Consider the following 8,671-nt stretch of genomic DNA (forward strand, 5'->3'; position numbering starts at 1 on the left):
CCCGCGGGGGGGGGGGGGGGGGGGGGGGGGGGGGAGATGTCCGGCTTCCAAAAGAGTTGCTTCCCCTCCGCCACTTCCGCCTTCTGGAGTCTCGGGACCCACTCTGGAGCGAGCCCTGGTGGCTCGGTGGTTATGAATGGAGCTGCCATCTTCAAGGTCAGCCTTCAAACCACCTGCCATTCCGAGGGAGACAGACAGGACTTTCTGCTCCCACACAGCCGCAGTCTCGGAAGCTTGCGGCAACCCCACCCTGCCCCGTAGGGTCGCTCTGCTCTGCGGGCCTGCTGCAAAGGGCAGGTCTCAGAGCAGCTTGCGGCTGGTGGCCTGGAGACCATCAGCAGTATGTGGTCCCTGCCTGGCTGCCCCCAGAGGGACAGGCCTACCCTGTGACCGGCTGTCAAAGGCACAAAGAAGGGAGTGACCCCCTTTTGGCCTTTCCTTCCTTCTGGCCTGGGCATCCCCACCCCATCTCCTCCCCCCACGGCCACCACACACACCTTGTGGTTGGAGTTTGAGGAAGTGTCCGGAAAGCTGGCACCCCTGTGGTGCAACCCCAATTTGTCAAGGTGCATCCTGCCCAGTTTCCTTCCCCAAAGCAAGAGGCACGGGGACGGGGCTGCTCCTGGCATGAGAACGGGCAGCAGGGCATGTGCTCAGTCCCCTGTGCAAACACTGCCCCGGAGGAGGGCAGAGGTGCCTCTTCTCCCCAGGAATCCTGTGATGCTTGCTCGCCAGAGGGCCCAGGGGCCCCTACCCAGGTCTCACACGCAGACACTGGCGCGCTGGGGGCCCTGCTGGTGAAGTGGTAACTTGGATCTGCAAGGTCTGCAGTTCAAAACCACCAGCCGCTCTGCAGGAGAAAGGCGGGCTTTTCTGTTCCCGGAAAGAGTCGCAGTCTTGGAAACTCACAGGGGTGGTTCTAGCCGGTCCCAGCGACTTGCTGAGTCGGCATCGACTCCAGGGAGAGGGTTTGGTTGGTTTGTCTGACTTGGTCAGCCGGCCAGCCTCGGGGATTTCCTGGTGAACTCCGGAGGAAAGCCCACTCTCTGGTGGAGGAGCGGCGGTTTCTGGAGAGAGGGATGGGGGGTCCCCTGGTTTCTCCCTCATCAGCCCCCCCACCCCCCCAGCCCAAGAATCACTCCTTCATGCCCTTGCTCACGAGCAACACGGGAGCCCAGTTCTTGAGAGTTTGGGCACCCCTCCTCTGCCCTAACCTGGAACGGATGTCCCCGCTGTTTCCTGAGTTCCCTTCTGTAAAGTGAGGGGCGACAAAGTTCCACCTGATGAGGCGCCTTGTGAGGAGCAGGTGTGGTCTGAGAAAGGACCTCAGTTGGGGGAGACTTGCGGACAGGAAGGGAGTGCCCTTCCTGTGAGCATGCCACGGAGCCGGGTGGACTCGAGACTCAGCGGGGTATCCTAACATCTGGGCAGTGGTTACCTGCATGCCTAGAGTAATGACCGTTTACAAGAACTGGGAAGCTGTGCCTTTCCCCACAGCTGTCAACACACTTGCCAGTAGCAGAGCTGTCGCTCACGCGCAGCGGCCCTCGCGGACGGGGGCTGCCCCCGGGGGTCTCTGAGGCTGTCACTCTACAGGAGGAGAAAGCCTGTCTTCCCCCGCAGAGTGGCACGTGCTTGCCAACTGCTGGCCTTGGGGTTGACCGGCCACTGCAGGGCTGCTCTGTCTCCTCCTTCCCTCCCGACTTCTTTCATCATTCGGCCAGCCACTTGTGCCACCTCATTCTGACAAGAGGAGCCCAGCCCGTTGGCAGAGGTCACTCTGAGGGCAGAGGTATCCGCTCTCAGCTGAGCACCAGGGAGAAGTGAGGCTTGCCATGGGATCAAATGCCAGTTCAGGGGATCCCAGGATCCCCGGCTCAGAGCCCCAGCCTGGCGTCTAAAGGCAGTTCCCTAAGAGTGGAGACACGGCTGGAGGGACGGCGAGGCCAGTGGCCCAGGCCTGGATGGCCAGGGGAACAGGCCAGGTAGCTAGCCTCCAGGGTAGGAGCTTTGAGGCAGCCCCATCTGGGGACAAGGAAGATCAGAAGCAGGGAGGGGACACTTCATGAGCAGCCATTCGAATGCAGTGTGGGCCCAGGGCCCTGTGCTGCCAGTGGGGCGGCCCCCTGGGGGTCGGGGGCAGACAAGAAGGATGAAGAGTCACTGTCGTTTGGCTGTGTTTTCAACGTCTCATGGCCAGTAGACAGTCCTGTGAACTCTCGGGGAGTGGACGCTCCATGGAGCTGGCCTCCCTATCACTGGGGTGATCTGCCTTGATCTCCCTCTGAGCCCCAGCCCTGTGCCTGGCTCCTCCCCACCCTCTCCCTGGCTCCTCCCACACAGCACCTGGCTCCTCCCCACCCACTTGGCTCCTCCCACCCTGTTTTGGCTCCTCCCACCCTGCGGGCCCTGGGTCTAGTCCCCTGGCATCAGCGTGGAGGGCACTTGAGACAGAAGTTTCGAGGCTGACGCCACCCTCCCCGGTTAGCAAATGTGGGGGCCTCTTGATAAGAACCAGGAGCAGCTACAGGCTCGATTGGGGTCAAGTTAACCTTGGTCTGGGTACAAAGCAGCTGCTCTGTGACCCCAGCCCTCACCTCGGGGTCCCAGGGGTCCCTGTGGCCCTCAAAGCAAGCTGTACAGATGCTGCCATTATCTTCCAATGGCCTCTGGGCTCCCAAGTTCAGCTGGTTTGTGGGCCACCTGCTGGGTGACCTGGGCTGACGCCCACTGGCCACTGGCTCTGAGCCATGAGGTGGGGCGGGGAGTAGCATTTCCTGCAGAGTTAAGTTAACCTCAGAACACCCTGCTCACCAGCTCCCTGCCACCATATCCACCCCCCCACACAGGGCCTCACACTGGCCTCAGGCGACAGCCCCCCACCCCCCAAGTCTCTTAATCCTAAACACCTTTCCTTGCAGGCCTGAGGGCCTCACCGCACCCAGGAGGGGACTGAGGCTGCTCTGAGGAGTGCTTTCTTGAAGTGGAATCAGGATTTGAACTCAGGCCTCAGACCCTCACAGTCTGCTGCTCTCTGACTGCACACACGCTGCGTGGTGGAGGCTGCATCTGCCCAGTGAGTGACGGGGCTGCTTCCAGGTGCTGAAGCCACACGTCAGCCCTGGGCCCCTGCCCTCTGATCCAGAGAGGCCCAGTCCCTCCCTCAGGTGACTCGCTTCCGGCATAGAGCCCACGCCAAAGCCTCTGCCATGAAGTCCATCCCAGGGGTGGGTTCCCAGGAAGGCAACTCTCCCCGGAGCAGAAAGCCTCCTCTTCCCCCCACGAAGCGGCTGGTGGTTTCACCCTGCAGACCTGGCAGTGAACAGCCACTCTGCCACCAGGTGACAAGGTGACAAGCCCACACCATGGGCCACGGAGCCAACTGTGACTTGTGGAGACTTAGGGGTCAAGGTAGAGCTGCCCCTGTGGGTTTCCAAGACTGTCACTCTCTAGAGGAGCAGAAAGCCTCCTCTCTCCTGCAGAGCGGCTAGGGGGTTTCAAACTACTGACCTTTTGGTTAGCAGCCCAGTATGTAAGCACTATGCCACCAGGGCGCCTATCCAGTAAACAAACAAACCAAACCGACTGCCGTCGTGGAGTTGAGGCCACTCAGAGCGACCAGGGTAGACGCCCTGTGGGTTTCTGAGACTGTCCATCTTTACGAGAGCAGAGAGCCCCGTCTTTCTCCCGAAGCATGGCTAGTGGTTTTGAACCATTGACCTTACAGTTTGCAGCCCAAGGTATAACCACTACACCACCAGCACTCCTGTAGGGATAGAATAATAAAAATAAAATAATAATCTCTACAGAGATGTTACTGATGAAGAAGAGGGGTGCAGTCTTTGATGCGGATTATTGGACCTTAAGGGCAAGCAAAACCCTCCCATCTGGACTCGTCAGCGACGCCCGACAGAGAGACCAGGTGGAAGTTGTAGAGGGTCCCTTCCACGGACCCACGGTCCACGCTCATGGAAGCAGCGGTCGGGAGACGGAACAGCACTCTGCACGGGATAGAACTGATGGCTTAGGCTCTGAAAAGTGCTTTTTGTTTTGTATTTTTTCCCCAATAGTAACAAATGAAAACAGAAACTTTATTAGGAGCAAAAAGAACAGGTAAAAGTGCAATAGGGCGCGACTTACAAAGAAACCCAGCAACGCTAAAGGAAATGATGTCTTCGACGCCTTACAGCAGCGGTTCCCAACCTTCCTCAGGCCACGACCCTGTCAGACAGCTCCTCGTGGTGTCCGACACAGTTAGTGTCGTTGCTACTTCATCACTGTCATTTTGCTACTGTGCTGAATCAGGCGACCCCTGTGAAAGAGTCGTTCGACCTCTAAAGGGGTCTCGACCCACAGGTTGAGAACCGCTGCCTTACAGGAATCGATTTGCAGTTGCTTTGAACCGGGCTTTGGTGCTGTGAAGAATACAGCTCGTGCACAGGTGTGGACGGATGATTTGCACAGGTGTGGGCGGATGATTTTCACAGGTGTGGACGGATGATTTGCACATCCATCAGCTAGTCCCTGAAGACGACATCGTAGAAACACACAACATTGAACTTGAAAAAGATGTCCTAGGAAATCCCTAGTCTTCTCTATTGTTGCTGCTCTAGGTTGGACCCAGCCGAGACTCTGTTGACCATCAAGTCTCCTGCCCCCTCTTCGGACACTAGTCGGGTTTGGGATACTTGTTTGGAAAGTTCCCTGGGTAACCTGACGTGCTGGGACTCATCGACGTGTTTGTTCCCATAATGCATTTGCGTGTGAGCCATCGTGCCGGCAGTGTGGTGGGACAGGTAGGCAAGGAAGGTCCAGCATGGGACCCGCAGCTCTGAAAGTGTCACTTTGAACAGGGATGTCGCCTTGGGGACTGGGGGCACCTGGGCGGGCCAGGAGTGGCATTTTCCATCTCCCCTGTGCCTGAGAAAGCTGGACGGACGGCCACTGAGGACGACCGGGAAGGGTGGAGGCTGCTGAACGCTGGTGCCGGGGAAGAACGCCGAAGGTACGGGGACTGCCAGAAGGACAGGCAGGTCTGTCTCGGAAGAAGCAGAGCCAGGGCTCCTCGGAAAGAAGCCGCGTCGCGCGGCCTGGACGTGTTGTCAAGAGGGACCAGTCCCCTGGAGAAGGAGAGCATGTTTGGTAAAGTAGGGGGGGTCAGGGAAAAAGAAGACTTTCCACAAGACGGACTGGGGTGGGGGAGGGGCGGGCTTTGGTCTGCATCCCAGGTGGTGACGAGTCTGAATGGATGCCTATTACCCTGAATCCGACGGAGGGGCTCCTAACAAGAGCAGCCGCAGCAACAGCATATGAAGGGAGACCCCCAAAAATGGAATTTTTTTTCAAAGCTATGTATTTGATTTTTTTAAAAAAACAAAACAAACTTACCACCTTCCAAGGGCTCTCCGAGACACTTAATACATTTGTCAAATCTGCGATTCCGTTCTTGGAAACATTGTCCAAACTCAGCTGTTGGGATGGCTGACAGCACCTCCCTTTTTTTCTTCACCTCTTCTACGTCTTCGAATCGCTGTCCTTTCATGTCCCTCTTCATTCCTGGAAACAAAAAGAAGTTGCCCCGAGTGAGAAAGGTGCATGGAACAAGAGAGGCATGCTGGGTTTTGGCCCCAAAACTGTGATGGCCGCATGAGCAGGGGCACGGTCGTGGTGGCAAAACCAAGCCTCCGCCTGCCACCAATCAGGCCTTTGTTGCCACACACTATTATGTGCAATCTTTTCAGAACCTCTCAACAGAAAGCCTGATGAGCAGTCTGACCTGGAGGAACGAGCCCCAAAGGCACTGTCTCCCTTACATCAAGCAGAAAAATGAGCACCAGGGCTGTGGGGTGCCCCCTCGTCCAGAGGTCTGAGCCCTCCCACTCAAGAAGTGCACTGGAGAAAATGTAGCAGGCAGCTGCGAGGGTGGCACTGGGCAGTTTTGTCACCCAATAGGAAGTTGTCCTTTGGGCCGAAGGAAAGTGGGGTTTCCGCAGAGATAACTGCTTGTCGGGAAGAGGGTCCAGGAGCACAGCAGGTGCAGGCAAGGCAGCAGTGTGTGCTGAGGAGGGGGAGCCAGGACACCCCCCCACCCCCTACCCCACACGCATGCACGCAGCACGTGTGCAGGTGGCCATCAGGGTTCCCTTGCCTGGGACCCCGGCGATGCCCCAGCAACTGAAAGGAGAAGCAGAGCCCTCTCCGCGCCCCTTTCAGCCCACAGGCCTGACTTCCTCTTTCCCACGCCATTTAAGGCCGGGCTGGGAGCAGCTGCACACAGAGCCCAGAGCTCTCCTCCCATTCGCCCCGCCGCCATGGGAGACCCCTTTATCCGCCACATCGCCCTCCTGGGCTTTGAGAAGCGCTTCCTGCCCAGCCAGCACTATGTGAGTAGCCCTGTGCCCCCTCCCCCACACTCCTGTAGTGGGGAGAGGACAAAGCTAAGCCCTCTGCCCACCCCACCCCCCATCCACACACACACCCGCTGCCGTCTTGGAGCCTGACTGCCCATCTGCATCTGCGCTGGACATGAGCCCTTTGAAAACTCTGCTCCCCTGGCCCTCGGGCCCCTCCTGGTCCCGCAGCCACCTCATTCCCTGCTACCCCTGGCCTCGGACCTAGGGGCCTCTCCTCTGAGGGGCTCCCCGGCATCTGTCTGTTCTGGAGGGAGAAGGACCACCCTAGGAAGAGGGCTGTTTGTCACCCCAGAGTCCCATACACCAAGCCCACCGCCATCGGTTCCAGCCTGACACACAGCGACCCTCCCTGGCAGGTCGAGCCACCCCTGGGGGTTTACAGGGTGGTGACTCTTCCTCCCGCTGAGCCCAGCGGCTGGCGGTTCCCAACTGCAGACCTTACAGCAAGTTGCCCAACATGGAACCAGAAGCCACGGACCAGAGCCCTGCGGTGCCAATTAGAGTAGAGTGGGAGGCGCCCGGGTCCGGGACACCCCTACAGATGCTGGAAAAGGCCCCTTCCTGCCCTGAGGGCTCACCCCTCAGAGGACCCCTCCACGAGGGGCCACGGGGAGGAGCCCCATTTAGTAAACGGCTACTGTGGGGGAGGGAGCCCAGCCCTTTACTTTTTCATGTCTGATTTTGAAATTTCAATTTACCAAAGATGACCTTCCACCCCAGGAAGCGCCCATCACTCCTCCATTTCTGCATGCTGCTGCCTCCCTTTCTCCCTCGGCGCCCCTGGGAGAGGCTGTTTCTGGAGCCCTAAATGCTGCTGTGTGTGCCTCTTTAAATCTGGGGCGTCCTCTTACATAACCAGCATGTGAGTGTGTCAGACGGAGGGTTGCTACACTAGCATCCACCCAGGGAAGAAGTCATGATGTTGTTGTTTGGTGCCCTGGACCCATAGTGACCGCGTGGGCAACACCCCCTGGTCCTGCACGCCAGCCTCACCCTGTTATGTCAGAGCCCTGGTCACTGCAGCCACGGTGTCCACCCATCTCCTTGATGGCCTTCCTCTTTCTCGCTGGCCCTCTACCAAACACGATGGCCTTCTCCGGGACGGACCTGCCCCGATCACATGGCCCAAGTCCGTGTGATGACATCGCCATGGTGACTGACAGGCGGGTGGTCCCTCTGCTCTCCTTGTTCCCTGAGTTCCCTAGTGAGCGAGCATCCACTTCTCCTCTGGCCTACGTCTTTCAGCAGGCTCCCATCCTTTGTGTCGCTGTAGATGTGGATGCTGACACTGCTCAGGATTAGCTCAACGGGGGCAAGCTGGCCTGTGTGCCCTTGCCACATGCCCCCTCGGTCCCCGCACACACTGTGATTTCTGGTACCAACGGTTCCAGCCTCGGCTGGTGGTGGTCTTCCTGCGCCAGCCCTGCACGTAGCCACTTCTCTCAGGAACCCTGGCTCGTTTCCGGGGGGCGTGGAGTTGAGAAGGAGCCCCCGTGGCACAAGGGAGTACATGTTGGACTAACAACGAGGCCACCAGTTCAAAACCACCAGCCAGAAAGATGAGGCTCTGAACTCCCGTGAAGAGCAGCAGTCTTGGAAACCACAGGGGCAGTTCTACCCTGTCCTATGGGGCCAGGCGGACTCAGAATGAACTCCTTCCTGGCAGTGAGCTAGGCTGGTTTTGGTTTGGAATTTAGAAGCATGATCAAGGGGCTGAGTATGCTCAGGGCTTTGGGGGGAGGGGGATCACTGCTGGTCCTTTCAGTGGGCAGACTGGGGGACACCCTCGTTTCATAGGGGGGGCACCCTCATTTCCTCGGTCTCTTGCTTCTCGCCATCTTGTATTGGTAGCTTGTTCCTCCCCCCGTGGGAACTCTCCCCCCAAATCAGTCTTGGGCGCCTTTGCTCCGGGTGACAGTCCACATTCAAGCACTCCCCAACCACTGCGCCCACACCGCCGCCGGAGCAGCAAGAACATGAAGCACCTGTGATGTCAAGGTTGCGTTTACAAGGCAAGCGCTGGGAGAGTGGTGCTGTCCTAGACGAAGGGTCATGGAAAGTACTGGGAGAAAAAACGCACTTGGGGTTCCCCCGCCGTTTTTTCCCTTTAATGTGGTCATGCTAGCTCTTTGCCATCTGTTACGTTTGTGGGTTCCTGTTTCTGATTTTGAGATGTGTAAAAGTCCCAGTGAAACATTTCTGTCTCAAATGGGTTCAAAATAGATCATGTGTGTCTGAACGACAGCTCTCGAACCCCC

General features: G+C 58.1%; 1 protein-coding gene across 1 annotated transcript in view; it reads left to right on the forward strand.

Moving 5' to 3' along the window:
* Nucleotides 1-6,311: 6,311 nt before the first annotated feature.
* Nucleotides 6,312-8,671, forward strand: part of NCF1 (neutrophil cytosolic factor 1) — a 15,006-nt gene continuing 12,646 nt past the window's right edge. Inside the window, 1 exon segment of the mRNA XM_045284757.1 lies at nucleotides 6,312-6,383. Within this exon segment, the coding sequence (XP_045140692.1) occupies nucleotides 6,312-6,383 (72 nt within the window).

Source organism: Echinops telfairi, unplaced genomic scaffold (assembly GCF_000313985.2).
Source record: "Echinops telfairi isolate 266 unplaced genomic scaffold, ASM31398v2 ScPeMD7_5;HRSCAF=22, whole genome shotgun sequence".
NCBI classification, from domain to species: Eukaryota; Metazoa; Chordata; class Mammalia; order Afrosoricida; family Tenrecidae; genus Echinops; species Echinops telfairi.